This window comes from Triturus cristatus, chromosome 6 (genome assembly GCF_964204655.1).
Source record: "Triturus cristatus chromosome 6, aTriCri1.1, whole genome shotgun sequence".
Lineage (NCBI taxonomy): Eukaryota > Metazoa > Chordata > Amphibia > Caudata > Salamandridae > Triturus > Triturus cristatus.
Genome location: NC_140589.1, coordinates 347,509,417 through 347,532,131, shown reverse-complemented (window position 1 = coordinate 347,532,131; position 22,715 = coordinate 347,509,417). Strand labels below are relative to the sequence as shown.

At 46.3% G+C, this 22,715-nt stretch overlaps 1 protein-coding gene across 1 annotated transcript in view; it reads right to left on the bottom strand.

Moving 5' to 3' along the window:
- LOC146817165 (uncharacterized) overlaps positions 1-22,492 on the bottom strand; it is a 78,204-nt gene extending 55,712 nt beyond the window's left edge. Inside the window, exon 1 of the mRNA XM_085609178.1 lies at positions 22,244-22,492. Within this exon, the coding sequence (XP_085465304.1) occupies positions 22,244-22,453 (210 nt within the window). The 5' untranslated portion in view covers positions 22,454-22,492. The remainder of the gene's footprint in view (positions 1-22,243) is intronic.
- Between the last annotated feature and the right edge of the window lie 223 nt (positions 22,493-22,715).

Sequence of the window (22,715 nt, the reverse complement as noted above, 5' to 3'; positions counted from 1 at the left end):
CCCAGTCCATCCTCTGGACCACCATCTCTTAGGTTTCACTTTCGATGGCAAGTTCTATATGGATAAATGTATGCCCATGGGCTGTTCCATCTCATGTGCTTACTTTGAGGCGTTTAGCTCATTTTTGGAATGGGTCATGAGAGAGGCGACGGGCCACTGGCAGGTTATGCATTATCTGGACGATTTCCTTTTCTTAGGTGCGGCGGGATCTCAGGAGTGTGCTTGGGCTTTGCAGGAATTTTGTGTGCTCATGCGCGCTTTTGGGGTCCCGCTAGCGCCGGGGAAGACGGTTGGACCGTCCACCTGTTTGGAATTCCTTGGTATCGAAATTGATTCAGTGGAAGGATGCTTCAGGTTACCCATGGCCAAGGTGTCTAGCTTTAGAGCAGCCCTACGTCAATGCCTACGCAAAGACAAGGTTACATTGCAACAGCTACAGGAGGTGGTGGGGCAATTGAATTTTGCGCTTCGGGTCATCCCAATGGCACGCCCTTTCTCACGCTCTATTGCCCAAGCTATGAAAGGGTTACGGGAGAAACATCACCGCACGAGGTTGTCATCTGAGGTTCGCCAGGATATGCTTATTTGGATGGCATTCCTGGAGGATTTTAATGGCAGAGTAGTGTGGTCAGGTCCTCCCTCCACATCAGCAGAATTGGGCTTATGGACAGACGCTGCGGGGAGTACGGGCTTTGGCGCCATCCTGGGTACCAGGTGGGTCGCCCAGCGGTGGCCAGCAGAATGGAGGACATGGGGATTGACCACCAATATTGGCTTTCTGGAACTCTTCCCGATATGGGTAGCATTGATGGTCTGGCCGGAACACTTATGCAATCTATCCGTGGTGTTCTGGTCGGATAACGTGACGGATGTGGAATGTATAAACCAGCAGGGGGCACGCTGTCCATTCATACTGCGCTTACTAAAGGAGATTGTGTTGCAATGCTTAAAATGGAATGTGGTTTCAGGGCCAACCATGTCCCTGGCATCCTCAACAATGCAGCTGACTCCCTTTCTCGCTTTAAAATGCAGGTTTTCAGGGAACATCTTCCTGCAGCAGATCCCCAGCCGGCGCAATTCCCGGCAGTACTTTGGCAGATTGGTGCCCCAGATTACAGGACCTCGTGGTTGCTAGCTTAGCCCCCAGGACCAAGACAGCTTACGAAGGGGCGTTTTTGTCTTACCAGGCTTTTTTGGGGCAGGAATGGGAGGTTAGGTGGGCCCAGGAGGACAGCTTTGCAGCTTACCTAGAATCGATGCACAGGGAAGGGCGCTCAGTGGCGGCTGCGAGCAGACATAGGGCGGCGGTCTCCTTCTTCGCGCAGGGTAAGGGCATGCGAGATCCCACTAACACCTTTCTGGTGCGCAAAGTCTTGAGGGGTTGGCGCCGTTTACAGGGTTACCGGGGTGATAAGAGAAGGCCCATTGGACTGGCACGGCTGACAGCCTTATTGGGGGCGCTGCACAGTGTCTGTAGCTCGCAGTGGCAGGTAATTTTGTTCAAGGCTGCATTTTCCCTGGCCTTCTATGGGGCTTTGAGGGTTGGGGAGTTAGTTGCTGGGTCGAAAGCTGATAGGGTGGGCGGAATACGGTGGGCCGGTGTGGAGATCAGGGAGGACGTTATGAGAATAACAATTCAGAGATCAAAAACTGATCAGGACTCTCGGGGTCACACCATAGTGCTCCACCGGGCGCGGGCCAACCCTTGCTGCCCGGTTTCTCACGTGGAGGCTTTCTGCAGGCAGCGGGAGGGCACGGCGGGGGGCACACTGCTGTGTCACACCGATGGTACACCATTGACCAGGTACCAGTTTAGGCGAGTCTTGGAGCTAACGGTCAGACTGGCAGGTTTCGATCCAAGGGAATTCGGCACCCACTCATTTAGGATTGGGGCAGCAACTGAGGCAGTGGCGAGGGGTCTCTCAGTGGAGAATGTGAAGAAACTGGGGAGATGGTCGTCCGAACGTTACAAGAGTTATGTACGAATTGACATGTTGTGACAGGATGGTGCTCACGCCCGGTATGTTTCTGTTTTTTTGCAGTTTCTCAAACCTGTCAGGCAGGGGAGGAACTCGCCACCGGGCGCCAACGACCGACATCGGCACAGCACGGAGGACACAAGAAATTGGTGACTTGGATTGTGGGCCACTCTTATGTTAGGCGTGCGGAACATGTTTTTCTTTCAGGAGATCGTAGGATGAAGGCGGCGCAAAAGGGTTTTGTTATCTCATTCTTCGGGAGAGGGGGTTTATGCCTCAGTCAGTTTAGGAATTTTTTCCAGGGACTCTTAGCTCAGCAGCCCGCCCCCCCGTCAGTGGTGATACTTCACCTGGGGGAGAATGATTTGGCCAAATTGGGGAGGCGCATGCTTATTGAAGAGATCATTTCCACTGCGGGGTGGGTGGCCAGGACTTGTCCGGGTTCCACAGTAGTTTGGTCGCAACTTATTCCTCGGTGGCAGTGGCGAGGGGGGGACTCGGTCAGGGCGTTGAATCACTCGGTACGGAGGATCAACACACAGTTGGACAAATTATTTCGGGCCCCCCAGTTGCAGATGATTCCACATGGGTGTATCTGGGGCGAGCAGTTTTACCTGAGGGACGGGGTGCACTTGACTGAGGCAGCGAACGTCTTGTGGTCTAATAATGTCTGGGCCTGGTTGGAGGGATTTGCACAGTAAGCGCGCTCCTGGCTTAGGTCTAGGTAAAGGGGGAGGCCAGATCGTCGGTTAACAATGCTGGCCTGTGGCGGTAAGGTCATGACCGGTGAGCAACTATTTGAAGGTCTGAGGGGGCGGGCATCATCCTAGGGAGGTGCCCGCCCAGGGGGAGGGGCCATTGGCCCCTCCTAGAACTTCAGGGGCAAGGTAACTGGTGCTTCAAAGGGGCGCGGGTTGGGTAGTCAAGCTTTCCTTAGGCTGGTAGCCACCCCGCGCGCATATACTCATGACGTCACCGGATGGCGCAGAGTAAGGGCCCTCCTTTAGTGGGTAAATGAAGTTCACGGCGTGGACCGGGTAATTACCGGGCCCGGCTGCGCATGCGCACATCTGTAGGAGAGGCGCAGCTAGTAGGACCTGACACCGGTTAGCGACCTTGCCATATGGCCCAGAAATGTTAGTATACAAAAATGCAGAGGAGGATGTTAGACTCGGTTAGGAAACAATCTGTATTAGAGTCTTTGTTAAGGATTGTCACTCACACCTGTTGACAATAATGTATCTAATGTCCTGCTGATTTTTGTATAACTGTTTATTATGCAATTATAAAATTTATTGTTTTATAACTTAATAAATACGGCCGGGGGGTCTTGCGACCTCCCGCCTTCCAAAGATACCACGTCTATGTTCCTGTGTCCGGGGGTGGTGAGGTCATAGGGGGAGGGCGGTAGCCAGTCACTGACCATGTGGAAAGGGGGGGCTCTTGGCCCCCCCGCCTGCATGGCGGTGCGGCGACCTCCCCCTTTCCTTCCGGACCTCTCAGTGGTGGGGCGTGTCCTCTGGGGCGCGCCCTGCCACCGATTGGTTGCCACCTTGACCCGGATGTCGTTAATCGACGTCCGGGTCGGAGGGGAGGGGGGCGGGCCACTGTGGAATAAAGAGGCGGGGAGCGCCCAGGTGACTCCCTTGTTGCCTGGACGCTCCCCCACAACGGACGTGCCCCGGCGTTCGGGGCTTCAATTTTCCCCACCCACCATCCCTGGAGTACGCGGTTGATGCGTTACTAGTCCGAGTAGTGGGGATTTGGCGCGGTAAACTGTTCTGAAATGTTATTTGTTGATGAGGTTTTCTTTTAGGACTTTCTCTCCCATTGTAGTGATCAATATTGTATCTTGAAGGTATGTTCCTGATTATGCTTTCTCGTAGGCCTTTTTCTCCCACTGTAGTGAATGGTACTGTATTATGTGTAACCGGTGCAGTTGTGTTTAGGCCCTTTCTTTCCCTTGTAGCTTTACGGTGTTATACATGATGTGTGATGTTAGTCAGTGTAGTTGTCCTTTAGAATTTTTTCCCATAGGTCGTCGTATTTATTAGGTATGGGGCATGCGGTAAGGTCATGACCGGTGAGCAACTATTTGAAGGTCTGAGGGGGCGGGCATCATCCTAGGGAGGTGCCCGCCCAGGGGGAGGGGCCATTGGCCCCTCCTAGAATCCTAGAACTTCAGGGGCAAGGTAACTGGTGCTTCAAAGGGGCGCGGGTTGGGGAGTCACGCTTTCCTTAGGCTGGTAGCCACCCCGGGCGCGCATACTCATGACGTCACCGGATGGCGCAGAGTAAGGGCCCTCCTTTAGTGGGTAAATGAAGTTCACGGCGTGGACCGGGTAATTACCGGGCCCGGCTGCGCATGCGCACATCTGTAGGAGAGGCGCAGCTAGTAGGACCTGACACCGGTTAGCGACCTTGCCATATGGCCCAGAAATGTTAGTATACAAAAATGCTGAGGAGGATGTTAGACTCGGTTAGGAAACAATCTGTATTTGAGTCTTTGTTAAGGATAGTCACTCACACCTGTTGACAATAATGTATCTAATGTCCTGCTGATTTTTGTATAACTGTTTATTATGCAATTATAAAATTTATTGTTTTATAACTTAATAAATACGGCTGGGGGGTCTTGCGACCTCCCGCCTTCCAAAGATACCACGTCTATGTTCCTGTGTCCGGGGGTGGTGAGGTCATAGGGGGAGGGCGGTAGCCAGTCACTGACCATGTGTGGCCACGGTTGTCACCGTAGAAGTCAATAAGAAGGGTAGGCGCTTCACCGCAATATGCACACACACTTAACCATGAAATAGCAGCTTGAATCCGTTAGGAGAATTCAAAAGCAGAAAGTCAGGTGTGCACATCACCGTGCTAGAAACGTTGGAAGGAAACTCACAATCTGGTACTTCTTTAGGTAATTAAATATCACCCTCCATGAGCACCAAACACAAAAGGAGAAAAGAAAGAACAGAAAAAAACAGTGTACCAGTGCAAAGAAGAAAGAGACTTCCTTCAATGCTCTCCGTCGTGGCTGCAACTGTTCCTGAACCGCTAGCACACAATATGAAGAAACGCAGGGTATCACGCGTGCGAAAAAAACCAAAATGCTTCTTGGTACTGAGTAACAAGAACCAAACGTCCGATCGGAATGCTGAACGGACGGCTGCCTCAGCCAATTCCATTGCAGTGTCGGAGGTTACACCTCCAGTAACCAATCCGAATCCAAAAAAGACACCAACACCACTTCATCTAATTCCAATGCAGTGCCGCAAAGGTTGAACTCCACAAAACGAATAGTGCCATCCTCCAAATAAACAGCGCATAGCTTCGCCCGCTCGCCGCCAGTGTAAAAAAATTGCATCCAGAGGAAAAACCTCAGAGAAGAAAGACGCAGAGGACCAAAACCTTTTCAGGAAAAGTATTCCAATTTTATTCATATGAGAACATCCAGGAGAAGCGTGTCAGGTACAACAGTTGAATGCCACAACGGACAATTGCAACCTCATATATACAATCCCCTATATTCAAAAAGACACCCCTTTTCACAACACGAGGAAGATCGTTATCAACAGTACATGTCACATTCGAAAGACAACACCAGCGCACCTAACATGTAACGCTCGTGTCAACTCACAACGGGGCTGTATTTACAAACAAAAATACAAACACGCGAGCGCAACTTCTTTTGCGCTCGCGTGTTTGTATTTTTGTTTGTAAATACGGCGCTGTATTTACAAACAAAAATACAAACACGTGAGCGCAAAAGAAGTTGCGCTCTTGCGCCCATGCAATAACCATATCCTGGTCCTTCAAAACCTGTGTCTTGCATTGAGACATGATAAGGATATCCACCAAGTAGACGATCATAAGTACACCTCGCTCTCTGAGCTCTCATCACCTTGGAATTGCACCATGGAGCCAATGAGAGACCAAAGGGGAGTGCACGGAATTGGTAAAGATGGCCTTGCCAGGTGAATTGAAGATAGTGCTAACACTCCCTGGCCATTAGAATGGTCCAATTTTACCAACCAATCCTTCTCTTGCAACATATCCCTTAAGAGATGGATTCCTACTATCGTGAAATGTCTCTATACAATATATTTGAACCTGTTCAAATCTCATAGGTTTATCACGGACCTCAGACCCTTGTCTTTCTGTTCCTCAAGGAAGAGTGTACTTGCCAAACCTTGTGGTCTAAGGGACCTTCTATAATGGTGCCTTTCTGCAACATACATTTTACCTCTTCATTCCATCACTCTCTGCTGATCTGTGGTCCAAAACGAATTCTCTTGGGGGAACAGCTTGGAAGGGTTTCATCAGGAAATCTATCTTGCAACCCTGGACAGAATCTAGCACCCAAGGGTCCTGCGTAATTGTTTCCCAGGCTTGGGTAAAAAGTCTGAGGTGATCTCCCACTCCTCCCAGGAAAGAGGAAGTTGGTGAAATTTCTGTACTCACCCTGGTAATTGGTTGAGCCTTGTCCATACAATCTGTTCCCCCTTGCACGATGCAGACGTCCTTTTTGGGGATAGAAAGGTCGTGGTTGCTCCGGCTTGATGTCCTCTGCCTAAGCATCTTTGTCTGAAGTTTGAGAAGTGGGACCTTAGGGAACCTCGGCCAGCAGAAAGTCCCCTTCTGCAAGCCCGTCCAAAAACACTTGGGCTGAAGTCCCTGCGCATGTGATATTGGGCTTTGTCGAGGGCAGTAAAGGTTGCCACAAACTTGCCCAGTGTTTTGATCATGTCCAAACCGAAAAGGAGACCCTTGGGATTCTTAGATGGTTCTCTCTTGGCTACATCTCCGAGTTTGGGATTAATTTTCATGAGTGCTACTCTTTGCCTCTCAGCATTGAGGCCAATGTTGGCATTTCCAAGAAGGACCAAATCCCTTTGGCACCAGCCCCTGAAGAGGTTTGCGTCTGATGTGAGCTCATTGACATGTGCCTCTTCAGCCATGTCACTGATTCTTGCCAGGGGTCCGAGTACGTTGAAGACGCAGTCCCGACAAATCTTAAGGGGTCGCTCAAGCCCTTCCTTGGGTCCCTCCCTAGCTTAAAGAGGAAGGTAATGAGCTCTGGGTCTAGGTTAGGGGTCAGGAACACTTTCTTATGTCTTACAAGTCTTGAACATTTGGCCTTTCGAATATTACGCACTTCTTTCTCAAGTGGGTTCCTAATCTATCACTTGATGAATTTGCCCACATGGCCCAGGGCCACCACTCAGCACTCCTGGGGTGTCTAATGTTTTGTGAGGAAAACTTTTCCTCCCCCAATGGGTCTTTAACTATTCCCTTGGAGGTAGAAGGGGTTTCATCCTCATTAAAGAGGTCGTCCTTATCTAAGTCCCGCTGGGTTAGGTCTTGTACGTACTTGTCTAACGGTACTTCGCTCCCTTGCCCCTCCTCATGCAACTCAATCTCCTGAGTGCCCCAGTGGACACCTGGTTCTGTTGTTGTGCTTTAGACACCTATCATATGTGTGCTGCATAGGACACCCATCACCTTCGAGGTGCTTAGACCTCGCATTCTTTTTGAGGTGCTTGGACCTCCCAATCTTTTAGGGAATACAGCCCCTCTCTCAATATGTTTTGATTTTTTCCTTCTCTTGCCTCCTTTCTCACTCTACTCAGAGTCTCCCCATCCCCCGCCCCCAAGATGGACCCACAGACTAACTCATTATCATATCTCATAGACCTTTTTTTGGCCTTTTTTTGGCCATCACCTGATCAAGGGTCTCACGTACATGGGTACGTACCTCATGCTGCATCAGTTTCTTGATTCATTCCTCATTAATCTTTGCCTGAGAAATCGCAGGACTCTCTGTCTCCTGTCTCCAACATCCTTAGTGTAATCAGGGGGAAACTTTTCAATAACCTTCAAATTATAGATTGCAGTTATAATAAGGGAGAGGCTTATTATTATTATTATTGTTTAAATTCATTGTGGGCGCTAAATCACTGCCTAATTACAGCGCGGGTGAGGAGCAGAAAATCCTGACTAACAGACAGCTGCTTGCAGAGACACTGAAGCTGTCACCATTCACTATAACGTTACATTGTCTCCTAGCACCCGCTTAAACACATTGGAATGAGTTGAAAACAACCCATACTAAGATGGTGGCATGCAGTGCACTGATCCATTACCCAGCACTTTCGCTTAATCTCAACCCGACGCGTCGTTGCCTGAGATCTGTTAGGTGAATGCAGCCTACTGCATAGCGTACAGCTTCAGGGTAGTCGAAGAACCCGTCAATTCCAGGCCTGCCGGCAGACACATCGTGGGGTCATGGTAGTGAGAGTTGTGGCCCCCAAGTGCATGCACACGCACTGTGGGGTCAACAGTGCGAGGACCGGCCTCTGAGATCATCTGCACACACAGTACGGGGCTCATGGTAGCCGGAGGCACTCAAATGCATCCTTTGTGGTCCGGGCCCCATGGGGGGAGAGTGGTGCGGAAGAAGGCCTGTTCAGGACAAGGTACGTCAAGAGCACTAGCAACCGGCAGTAATAGGCTAACGTTCTGCTATCCCAATATGGCAATGCTAACTAACAAAACAACTTTAACTAAACAGTACAGCTAAGATTCATGAATTGGAAACTGCAGCAGGCACACATAAAAATATGGTGTAGGTCTCATAGCTATGATCTCGTCCATGCTTTTCAACATCTACATGAAGTTATTACCAGAACTGATCAATCAATTTCACCTCACGTTCTATAACTATGCAGATGACACGCAAATACTCCTTCTACTGGAATGCCCCAAAGACATTGGAAAATCCCCAATTTTCAGTTGTCTCAGAGCCGTGGATCAGTGGATGACTTGGAGCTATCTCAAATTTAATGCTTCAAAAACAGAAATACTCACGTGTGGCGATTGGAAACATTATGACCCGCTTGCCACCTGGCCTGATGAACTGGGACACCGCCTAAAGTACTGAAGGAAGTAAGAAACCTCTGAATGACCATGGACTCCAAGTTGTCGATGAATGCGCAAGTGGACAAACTAGCAAGATCTAGCTTTGTCACTATAAAAACACCGCGACTAATTTTCCCTCATTTGGGATTTCCACACAAAGTCCAAGCTACCATCTCCCTTGTTCTTTCCAAACTCGATTACGCCAATAACCTCCACCACGGATCACCTTTAGCGACCGTGAAAAGACTACAACGGATTCAGAACTCGGCTGCCAGACTACTCTTGCATATCAAACCGCGAGACCACATCTCACCTGCCTTGAAAGCCCGGCATGGGTTACTGGTTGCCAGAAGATCCACGTTAAAGCTACTTTGTATCACCCACAAAGCAATACATGGAATGGGACCGCTCTTCATCAGGAATAAAATCACCAAACACATTCAACAAAGGAACCTCTGTTCTGAAGGGGCATCTTGCATCAAAACCCAAGATACAAGAAAAAAAACAATGGGTGGCACATCCTTCTCTGTTCAAGCAGCCAAACTATGGAACTCTTTACCCCCCAACATAAGATCCAACAACAACCACCTTATCTTCAGAAAACTACTCAAGAATTGTCTCTTCCCCACATAACCACCATACGCAAACAGAAATTTACAGCATATCCCACCGTATATAAGCATTTATTTTCACTATAGATATGTACCTATCTTTGTGTATTGCTTTGTATAAACATATAGACTAATTATGTTGTTTAAAAAAATCATCTTTGGTCTTCATGTACTTGCTTCCGTTGTGCATCTATGTACCTCCATGTACTTGTATCTGTGTGCCTGTCACTTTTCTCCTGAAAAAGCATATCCAATGCACTACCCTATTTCTCATCCTGTACCTCTATCAATATCTTTAATCTACATATAATTACCTCCTTTATGCATCTATATACTTTCTATGTATTTATGGATCTATATATTTATCACTTTCTTCTAATTTAGCATTTCCAATGCACTACCCCATTTCTCAGCCTATACTTCTCTCAATATATCTTCTAGCCCAACTTTCTGACTCATCTCAAACTTCTTTCTACTACTCTTTCCAATGCACTAACCCTATCTCTCACCCTATGCATCTATCAATATATCCTCTACATCCACTCTCTCATTTATCCCAAACCCCATACCACTACTATGATCCCCCATAATAACCCTTTCTAGACTCTCTCCTACTCTAACCCTCCTTGCATCATCTGACACCTCTTTTACGAATGTATGTCGTTACAACGAATTCCGTTGCAACGCATGGCTTTACCACGCATGCGTTACAACGGAATGATTTTTCCTCGCATATTCTTTACCACTAATATTCCTTTACCACGCATACTTGCATGGTAATGGAATACTCTTGGTAAAGGTTATACCCCTCCCCTGTACCCTTACGTGATTCCCCTTCCCCCAATACTTTTTATAATTAACCCTGCCCGTTACCCTCAATTTATATATATTTATTTTAAATTTGTATTTCCCTTACCTCTTCACGTTGTCTCTTCGTTCTTCCTTCGTGACTGACGTTATACGTCTTAAATTTGAAGCGTCAATTCCTTTCACATAAAATGACGTCGATTTCCTCTACTTCCCAACGTTATTTTTTTTTTGGGGGGGGGGAGAGGGGGGAGGGGACCCCCCCACCCCCCTTTCTTTCCTAATTGTTTTTTTTGGGGGGGGGGAGACCCCCCAAGCCCCCCCTTTTTTTTTTTTGCCTTTAACTCATGTCTTCAACAAGCTGAAAACACACCTTAGACAGTAAAAAAGGACTACACTAATGACGTTAACCCAGGACGTAGCAACGTAGAAGACGATGAAGATGGAAGAAGACTTGCGTGGTAAAGACAATCGTGGAAGAAGAACGCGTGGTGAAGACGTCTACGAGGTAAGTGTTGCGTAGTAAATGTTCCTCGTTGTAACGCCATCGTGGTAAAGGATGTTTCCCCTCTTTTACTATACCGACCCCCCAAAACAAACCTTTCTAAACTCTTCCCTCTGACTCTTTCCCTCCAAAAACCCTTTTTACAAATCCAAAAGCCTCCTCCTAATGCTATAACCTAAAAAAAAAAAAACCTTTACACTTCTATCCCTCCACTATCCTTTTCAATCAAAATAACAGACTAACATGTTTACTTCTCAAATTCCATATTCCACTATACTAATTCACCACTAATCCTTTATGGGTTCCAGAGTAGCGTGCTACTCACCAATAAAGCGTTTCAACACCCCATCAGGTTTACAAGCGCTATATAAATGCAAACCTTTTTACCTTTTCTACCCCTCCCCAACCCTTCTCAATCCAAATAACTGACTAACATATCCACCACTCAAATTAAGTTCATGTTTCACCTTACTAATTCAACACTAATCCTTATGGGTTCCAGAGTAGCGTGCTACTCACCAAAAAAACGCTTCAAAACCCCATCAGGGGTAGCAAGCGATATATAAATACAAACCTCTTTCATTCTTCTATCCCGCCACCTACCCTTCTCTATCCAAATAACTGAATAACATATCCACCACTCAAATTACTTCATATTTAACTATACTAATTTTCAACACTAATCCTTTATGGGTTCCGGAGTAGGGTGCTACTCACCAGAAAAGCGTTTCAACACCCATCAGGGGTAACAGGTGCTGTATGAATGCAAACCTTTCTTCCCCTTCTATCCCTCCGCTATCCTTCTCACTCCAAATAACTGACTAATATCCACCACTCAAATTACTTTTATATTTCACCATACTAATTCACCACAAGCCCTTTCCAGAGTAGCATGCTTCAACACCCAATTAGGGGTAACAAGCGCTATATAAATGCTAACCCTTTCTCCTCTTCTATCCTTCTGCTATCCTTCCGAATCCCAAAAAACTGACTAACCTATCCACCACTTAAGATTTACTTGCATGTTTCACTATACAAATTCAACACTAATCCTCAATGGGTCTCGGAATAGCGTGCTACTCGCCGAAAAAGCGATTCGACGCCTCGTCAGGGGTAGTAAGCGCTATACAAATGCAATTACAATACAATACAATGAAATATGAGATAACATAAGCAATATACAACAAATGAAAAATGAAGGTACTTATCTGTGAGGAGTAGCATTTAAAAGAGACAGAGTGTTATGTGCATGTAATGGATGTTCTGTTCTAGAATATTCTCTTTATGATGTGGAGCGGCGTTGAGGGAATAATGCATAATGGTAGCCTCCGGTCTTGTAATAAAATTATCTGGTTCTGCCACTCTTGTTAATCTTAATAACAATAGGGTGTCTTTAATACTCTTTAAGGAGTTCTTGTCCTGATGTCTTTGTCTATTTAAAATCTTTACACCCTCTGCTCTCTCCCACATTCAGCACCATACATTTCTTCTAGGTTAGTTATGCATACGTCTTCTTCCACTAGGCATCTAATTTTCCCCACATCTTTTCCTGATCCTTGTTGTATCAATTGCCAAAATATTTTTACTTTTTTTTTTCGAACACATCCAGCATATTTTTCCAGCAGTTCTCCTTATGAATCCTTTTCTTATTAGTTATATATTTTTTTATAATTCCTTTTAGCACTAAGAAGAAGGGTGTTTATCGCATAGTCATATTTTATCTTAAGGCTTTTCTCCCATTTTCTTATCTGGCTTTTTGATATTCTACAACCCCTATTTGACCACCCATTGTCTTTTCTTATATCAACCCATGGCCTTTTCTAGATCTCACTATTGGTGTTTAAGTTCACCTTTAGACACTCAACTACCTCATTTATTATTCTATTGTACCATTCTATAAAATTCACTGATATCTGTTCCCACTGTAATGCATTTTGTCTCTGTTGAAAATCGGGCAGTTCCACTAGATAATTTTCTGTGATCCTAGTTCAAAGGCATCTCTGGTACTCTACTTGTGCCGGGAGGAACTTCTCTCTGCTCCTACTACCCCAATATGTATTTCTAGATTTAGGGAATAGTAGTCACTACAGCACATTTGCATAACCTTAAAACTCTCCATTTTATATCAGGACCAAGCATTCATTCATATATATATATAATCAATCAGACAAATTTGCTTCCCATTTATGAAAGTCTACTTTGCTGGATGGTCTAAATCAGTATATACATTTATACTAAACATCCTATTTGATCCCAGATTGTTTACCAGTGCTGCGTCCCTTGCTGTTGTTGTACATGCTAGAAAGCTTGCAAAGTTGATATTACATGTAGCTAAAATATTTGAATACAATCAGCCACTTCTTCCTGGATCCAGTTTGGTATTAAAATCTCCTGACAGTGGAACGAAATCCTTATGATACCGTACACATAGCCTTCTAAATCCTATGTAAATACTGCCAGTTCCACTCCATAGTCTTTTACATTTCCTGTTTAGCTATGTGTATTGATGATAATTATACAACCAGATTGATTGCCCATTTTATATAAATGCGCAAAGTAGGCGACAATCCAATTGCTTCTTACTTTTATCATTGTCACTTCTTTTGCTATTTGTCTTGGAGATTAGCATTATCTGCCCCCCAGAGGCTCCTTTCCTAGCATCTCTATTAACCTTTAAAAAAATCCATCAATAGCAGGTAGTTAGTTGCACAGCCATGTTTCCTGCAAGCAAATAATCTCGTACAAATCTATGATTTCAGTAAAAACCTCTAAGCATAAGATTTCCATAAACCCACAAACATTCCATGATTGAGCAAACTGGCTCTTTCCATTAGTCTAAATCGCTCAAACACCCAGATGACAGGTGATGCCAAATTTGCATAACGGTTCCCTTCTCCTTATACCATCCTATATTCGTCTGTGCCTCCTTGTGGAATGGTTCCCCTGAACGATCCTTTGTAACTACTCTCTAAGAAGGGTATTGATCATCTGGCTAGAGAGCTGCTCTCATCTTTCCTAGCAGACAGAACTCAAGTGGTCACCCTGGGACCATACCACTCAGCTCAGTTGTCGCTCCCGTGCGGGGTTCCCCAAGGCTCATCCCTGAGTCCGACGCTTTTTAATATCTATGTATCGGACCTTGCTAGTATAATAAAGGCATCCGGGATGAGCCTAACTACCTACGCTGACGACACACAATTGGTACTGGCCATTAAGGATAAAGGGACGGAAGTGGCAGAACGCTTTCAAAATACCATGGGCCAGATAGGAGAGTGGATGGCTGATAACTGCCTAAAGCTTAATTCCGATAAAACGGAGGTGGTCATTTTTTGGACCCCTCTCCCCGACTTGGTCTACTCTTTGGTGGCCCCCCGAGTTCGGTACCCCACCCATTCCGACCTTCAAGGTCAGGAACTTGGGAATTATCTTTGATGATCATCTCAACTTTGTGGCACATGCCAATAAATTAGCAGCTACAGCCCACCACAAATTAAAGATGATAAGGAAAATCATGCCAGTTCTTCCAGATGCTGCTGCCAAAACTCTGGTTACCTCTTTGGTCCTACCCTCCCTGGATTATTGTAACTCGCTTTTTCTTAATAGTCAAACCAGAGTTACAAAAAAACTACAAACCATACAGAATGCGACAGCACGCCTCTTGACAAGAACACCCAAATTTGCACCCATTTCGGACACCATCAGGACACTCCACTGGTTAACTATTAAGAATAGGATCACTTTCAAATCTCTTTGCATTATTTATAAAACCCTACACGATCAAGGTCCACGCCCCCTTAAGGACCAACTTAAACGTTACATACCTACCAGACAACTCAGATCCATGACTCTTAACTATCTAGTGGTCCCTCGCTCTAAAACTGTATCTTGGGGTGACCGCCGCTTTACGGTAGCAGCACCCAAGATCTGGAATATGCTGCCTCAGCACATCAGATCCAGCAAATCACTACTTCAGTTTCGTAAGAGCCTGAAAACATGGTTGTTTAACCAGTAAACCCCCTGGTCTTTCCAATGTTGAGAAGAGCCAGCCTTCAGTTTAGCGCCGAGACGCCCACGGGTATTCGTTCGCACTCTATAAATGCCAAATTAAATTAAAATTAAATTAAATTAAATTACCAATCTTACAATCGTATTTTCGAGTTCGAAATCATGGATTTCTTTGAACGAATTGACACAGAATGGTAGGTATAATATGTTAAGCTTTTAAAGTCACCATCAGAGGTATCAGCATTGCTAAACAAGGTGGCATTCGACTCTCTCTGTGAGACCACCTTGCACATCTGGAGGGAGAGCTGAAATCTCTAGAGCTACAGCAGGTTCGGAGGGCTAGCGCTACACTCGAAAATATTAGGAATAAACTCACTGAATACAATTATGTGGGCAATAGTGCATGCTGCTTTAGGGGTGAATACGCCAAACCTAGGGCTTATGGAGAGGGGCTGATTTTCCCCTTAATCCCAACGCCCCAGACTTTGCCTCAGACTTTCCTCTATACTGATGCTCCGCGAAGCTTAAACATTTGGGCATCGCCACAGAGACGTTTTTATACAAGCAAATTATGGCTCTACTCTTAACAACATCACAGATAAGATCACCCATTGGATTTCACTCCCACTGTTCTTAGCGGGACGCATATGTCTAATAAAGATGGTACTGCTTCCTAAACCTTTATACTTATTCTTGAACATACCTTTCCCACTCACAGGTGCATTCTCCCCTCAAAACCCAACTTATAGCTTAGCATGGGCTGGAAAACAACCATGGATTAAGCAGCAGGTAGCTGGAGAGAAGGGGTGGACCATAGGCCCCAACAGTCTTTGAGGCAGGAGCAGCTGACGCCGCCAGTTTCGCGCCCAGAGGCACTCTACTAATTTCATCCGGGGCTCCAGCTGCGGGGTGAGAGCCTCATAGCTGGAGAGAGGAAGCGGACCACAGGCCCCAACAGTCTGCAGCAGGAGCCCCTGATGTCACCAGTTTCTCCCCCAGAGGTGCTTTACTAACTTCTGTGAGGGCTCCCACTGTGCGGTACGAGCCCGGGCGTGTGCCTGGTTGAAGACTGGGCCAAGAGCGGGTGGGTCTGTGCCCGTCCATGGCTGGACGAGGCTGGGCTGGGGCCCCCCGCTGGACTGGGCCCCCCTTTGGCTTTTTGCAAGCCCTATGCCAAAGGACTAGCAGTGGCCGCAAGATTGTCCATTGGTCTGGCTGTTAGTACCAGCAGTGCAGCACACACAGAGGGGCCCCCACCCGTGAGTAGAGATAGGTGGGTCCAGACTTCACTGGAGTGTGAACATAAGCCTTCAACAGTGCTAATGGCCTCCTTCATAACTGGAGGACTGACAAATTGATGTTTGGTGCCACTCGCTGACTCAGAGGAGAAATCCACAGCTGCTAACATTATATTGCAGTTTGCAAGAGGCATCCATTCTGCCGACGACACTCTGTGAGTCCTTATTTGTTTCGCTGCCTAAGCCAGATAGAAACACAGAGATGCTAGGTTCATACCGTCCCCTGGCTCTGTTGAACATGGACTACAAGATACTGGCTAAAATAGTAGCAAACAGGGTGGGCCCAGTTATGCTACAACTATGCACACAGACCAAAATGGGTTTGTTCCAGCATGCGGCACGTCACTGAACCTAAGGCGTTTCTTTTGGGTGGCCCACTACTCACGGGAACACTGGCTGCACTCAGGTTGCCTAGTGCTTGACCTAGAGAAGGCGTTTGATACGTTCAAATGGGATTTCCTATTTGCTGCACTAGCCAGATATGGGTTGGGCGCTTACTTCTCAGGTCTTGTTAAACTGCTTTACACACAGCCTACTGCCAAAGTTAGGACAGGGCCGTATATATCTAAGCCGATCCCAATCGGCCGTGGAACACGACTGGGTTGCCCCCTCTCCCCCCCTATTGTTTGTGCTGGCCATTGAACCACTAGCCGAATCCCTGCGCAAAACAAAGGAAAACTGAGGTATTCCCCTGGGAGACGGCATACATGCAGTCTTCTTGTATGCGTATAATTTACTAATATATCTTCGAGATGTTAGAGAGCCGTGCGGAGCAATAGAAGAAGCGTTGTCAGAATTCGCTTCCCTATCGGGACTTTGTGTAAACTGGGGAAAAATCGAGCCTGTACTCGTTCAATGAGTCAAAACCTGACCCCGTGTTGTCAGTTAACACGTGTCAGGCACTGCGCTGGTAGCAGACAGCATTCCTTTACCTGGGAATCCAAATCTACTGGGAACCAATGGACCTCCTAGAGGGTATCTACACACATGCTATATTGGCGGTCAGGTCACAGATGTCATTTTGGAACACACTTCCACTAACCACCATGGGAAGAATTGAGGTCCTCAAAATGGTGGTGCTCCCAAGGCTCCTCTATCATTTTACAAACTTACCTTTATATATTAGACCGGCACTCTTCTGCATGTTCGAGTGTGATATGTGCAGTTCATCTGGCATGGTACCCACAACCGAAGTCTATACCTTATGAAGGCTGTCACCACATATGCACCCTCCCTGCCTATACTGGGCACACCCAGGCAGCAACAAGAAACCACTGTGGCAGAACTCCACTCATGGGAGGAAGCAGAAATCGAAACACTGGAGGATTTGTACCAGGATGGGCAGCTAATGTCATTTGACGTGCTCGCAGAGGGATGCGATCTACCACAGGGCCAGTTCTTGCTGCACGCTGCATTGCAAGGGTGCTGCAGGCAATCTGGGGCGACATAACACAAGAGCCCACAATGCACCTCACAATTCAGTACCTGTGCACAATGGGCACCGGACGACTTCTTACATGATGGCTAACAGACTCGCTGACGTCACTTAAATGCCACTGGGACACATACCTACAGCGGCAAAGCACTGAATTGGAATGGGTAGCCGTATTGGAGGGTCCCACACTTATCCAGCAGAACGCAAGATTCCGGCTTATACAATATTATATAACCCAGAGGGCTTACATGACACCAGCTAAGATTAATCAATTCTTTGGTCGGGATGATGCTCAATGCCCTAGGTGCGGGCTAATAGGGGGGGACCACATACATATGCTATGGGCCTGCACTGACCCCCTACTAGGAGACAGTCACAATGCACTTAGCGCAATGCACCAGCTGCACACCGGAATGGTCTTGGGAGATATGCCTCTTGGGCCTAAACCATAGACCTAAAAAATATAGGGTAAAAACCCGATTCATAGATCTGGGACTCATAGTAGCTAAACACCTCATTGCTAGGCGGTGAAAATCCCCTGAACCTCCAGCAGTACAAGCCTGGCTCCACTCCATTGTGTGCTGGGCTCAGGCGGAGAGAGTAGCCCTTAGACGCAAAGATATTATGGGGATACGCAAAATACCAATGGCATCAGCATGGGATACAATACTCCTATACCTTCTCAACACCTGGTGGGCGCGCCTGGGGATACAAGGAGCCTCTCAAGAGGCAAATATGGCACAAGAACAGACAAACAACACAGAGTAAAGTCTGGAAGCTAGTCCAGGGTAATTCTAAAGCTCCCGAATGTTGGGCAACCTATGTGCATGTCCAAGTCAACACTTGCCTACATAAACAGCAAAGGCTGGCAGTATACAACCTTAATGTGTTAAAAGCAAATAGAGACAGAGATGGCGCGTGCAGCGTGACGAAGGCGATACGCTAACACAGACGACTGCTGCTATTTTACCAAGTTGTATTAACAAGGCTTTATCCCCCACACCCCATTTCTAAGCATCAATGCACTGTTATGCTTGACATCACACATGTTCCATGCAAAGTATTGTTCAGAATGTAAAATTGACAAATACTGCTTGACTTTAATTTGTATTGGAAATGTATGTAGGCATATGCTCAGCATTGAAACCTGTTGAAATGCATGAAAACCCAATAAGAAAAATAAATAAAAATAATCATTCGTCTGCGCCCTTCCGAGCTCGGAGGAGGCTGGGCTGCACCCGATGGGGAAGCGGAAATTGGATCAGGATAAGGATAAGGAGAGGGAGAAGGGCAATGGTAGCCCTCCAAACCTTGTACTGTGAATACCTTTGACACTTATTTGGCACGTGTGGTGGGGAATATCTCTAGATTCCTACTTCCTCCGATGAGCGGAGTTCTGCCACAGTGGTTGCTTGTTGCTGCCAGTGAAATGGATTTAGCCGAACGCCAAGCTTTGACGAGGGAGGTGGTGACTCCCCTGTTGAGATTTCGCAGCCCAATAATATTCAAAGCAATAAATGTGTGTCAACAGCAGCGTTAACACTTTCCCCTTCTGCACCTGAAGTAGACTCAATGGCAAATAGTGGGAAGAACGCCTAAATAATAGTGACTGGGTACCCGCAGCCAAAAGGAAATGCAAAAGCAAGCGTTCAGCGATTGGGAAACCGAGTATGCGTAATGCCAGGAAAACTGAATTGTCTAAGGACATTGGCATAGAATCTGCAAGGGACTGGGCCCTTATTCATTGGGACTTAAAAGAGGAAAAATGTAAACAACTAATTGTTGAATGCATCGCACCTCTGTATGAGAAATTTCACAATCTAGAATCGATGTTTAATGTTCTATCCACGAAATGAAATCATATGCCTGTCTGGGGGAACAACCTTTACAACGCAACTTTTACAACGCACTACCCTTACAACGCATGACATTACAACGCATGACACTACAACGCATTTTTAAAAACTACCTTTACAACGCATTCCATTACAACGCATACTACCATTACAACGCATACCATTACAACGCATAATATTACACTACACTATCCAACACTTACCCTACTGATGCACCCCCTGGAGTTAGAATAGTAATTTTTACCCCTATACTATCCAACACTTACCCTACTGTTGCACCCCCTGGAGTTAGAATAGTAATTTTTACCCCTATACTATCCAACACTTACCCTACTGTTGCACCCCCTGGAGTTAGAATAGTAATTTTTACCCCTATACTATCCAACACTTACCCCACTGTTGCACCCCCTGGAGTTAGAATAGTAATTTTTACCCCTATACTATCTAATACTTACCTTAAATGTAATTTAATATTATGCGTTGTAATGGTATGCGTTGTAAAGGTAGTATGCGTTGTAATGGAAATGCGTTGTAAAGGTATTTTTTTAAAATGCGTTGTAGTGTCATGCGTTGTAATGTCATGCGTTGTAATGGATTATGCGTTGTAAAAAATGCGTTGTAAGTGCATGCGTTGTAAAAGTGTGCGTTGTAACGTCATACATCCGCCTGTCTGTCTTAATGATAGTATTTCCCGGATGAGAACAGAGCCAGCGTACCCAATAGCTCCTATTGTTGAGGTGTGCCCCTGCCCAAATGTTAATTCAAATCCTCTTGAGCAAAACACCAGGACAAGTAATGCCTGCGAGCCTGGTCCCCTCATTCCACCTATGGGCAGTAGCGAATCAGCTCCAGCAGGAATGGGCACAGTTGGAGAAATATGGAACATAGTGGAGGCCCAGACATTCACACTCAGAAGAGGGCTATTTTGACTACACTTAACTTACCCCACCGAATATGTAGTAGTAATGGCAGGGGTCCCTGAGTTACCCTCAACTTCTGAGGAATCTACTTCCCAACTGCGGGATAAAATTTGTCATTGGTTTTGTAAAAATGTTCAATTTAATGTGAGGGAGCATAGGGATATCCTTTTTTGCTAGAAGGGTAGGGTGGGGGGGGCCTGTTAAAAAACAGCAAGCGGGGGACTGTATTTTGGTTAATTGTGGATACCCTCTGTTGGCGAGGCGATTGATACACAGCTTCCAATCCCGACGACTGATAGCCGAGGGAATTGGTATTGAACATCTGGGTTTTTTCTATAAACACTTGTGGATCAAAGTAGTCATAGCCAGAATTTTCTCCCATTCCCACTGCCAATCAGTTCCTCCCATTAGCAAGTCTTAATAGTAATGATTGACCTCTCGAAATGTCTGCCCCTCTGATCGAAGGTAATAAGGGAGAGCCGCCAATGTTACCAAATATATTAGAAAATAATGCTAGATTAGACCAGTTGATAAGTGGATATCCAGCTTTTAAATTTGTTGGTTGGAACGTAGCTGTAGTTGTATCTTAGGTGATGGACCCTGAATGGTTTAATTTGATTCGATCATATGATGTAATATTACTTCAAGAAAGTTGGGTTTATGGTGGTGGGTGGGGGAACTAGGGAGGAAACATGGAAGAACCGATTTCTCCTGACATGGACATCGATGGTTGGGTCTTCTATAAGATGCTATTGCATGTAGTATTGGTTTTTTGGTGCACTGATTTGAAAATTCAATAAAATTCTTTAAAAAAAAAAAAGAAAGTTCGGTTTATGAACCAATTGTTGTGGATGAGTAAGAGTGTTTTTATGTACCTGCGAAAGCTGTCGCTGGGCAGAAAGCCCAAGGAGGCGTGGCTATTTTGATTAGTGTATCAAATTTGTTTAAAATTACAGTTGGCCCTGTTAAGCATAAGGGGATTTAGGTGTTATGGGTCGTGGTATCATGAAATATAATTTTTTTCTTGGTTAACTTTTATAATTCGGGTGATCAACATGGGCTGTCAAATCTTGCGATTATTTCAGGTATTGCTAGTTTAGAGACCAGGGCTCACCATTGTTTGCAGAATTTTGGTATTGTACTCGGTGGTGCCTTCAATGCCTAGATAGGTCAGCCCTGTCTTGACGAGAATCCATTTGAGAGGGAAGCGTATCCCAACCACTCCTTAGAGGTCGATGAAAGAGGTCAGAGGGTGATAAGAGCCCGAGGGCAGACAGATTTAATAGACTTAGGATCTTTAGCAGGGCATGGTCTTAGCTATAAACCTACCTCTAAAGGGTGGGGAAAGGGAACAATAACTGGCTTTGTATTCCTCTCAAGGATAATGAGAGCGTTGGTCCAATCAGGAACTATTTTACATACTTGTTACAGTGAACACAACCCTATAGTGTTTGAATTAATAATACCCCTGTGTAGGGGATAGGACCGCCGGAAGGGTGTGGGGGGACACAAGAAGCCGTGATATGGAGTACGTGATTTATTAGGGCTCTCTTGATGGATGGGAATATTCAGGATTGCAAATAAAAATGTTCCGACTGAAAGGAAACACAAAGGTGAAAGAGATGGCTTCTCTCCTGGATTCCTGGTTCCGGGCCGTCAGGGTCGGGACAGGTCGGGGTTCTCCGGAATTCTCTCACTCTCTCTGGCACTCTCGGTGGGCAGGGGAGGGAAAAGAAAGAACAGGTCGGGTCAATACCTAGTCTTGTGGGTTTAGGTCTGGTTAGTGCTACCGTCACCAATTCGTAAGTTTGGGATGGGTTGTGCAGGATTCTACAACACAAACCACCTTCACCCGAGTGCCCTACCTCCCCACCACCCCCACCAGAATGATCCTCGGAGGGGTACTCGCCTTAGGCACGGCCCGTCTCCAGGACCATGGCATCGGGACCCGGGGCGTTTTCTCCCTCCTGCAGCCCACCAGGTTTGGTTGCCGTATACGATACTCTCTTCTGGCTCCGTCTTCTCTGCTCCTCTCTGCTCCCCTCCGCCTCGCTGCTTCTCTCCGTCCACTCCATCCGTCTTCCTCCGTACTTGCGTTCTCCTTCCCGACCTTCTGCATCCTTTGAGTCTCTCCCTTCTGCTTTGTCCGGAAACTCCTCACCGCTCGCTTGGGCCAACGCTAGACCGCTGCCTGCTTCCAGTCTGGATTGGGTCGGCTTGGTCTTTCCCCACTTCCGGTCTGCCCCGGTGCTGTCATCCTCACACCCTGGGAGATAAAAGAGCAAGAAACTTAGGCTTGACTGATTTAAGCACTAAAGATAAGGGGCTAAGAATTAGATTGTGCAATATATCGATACCTGTGTTGTTCAAGTCCCTAGTTA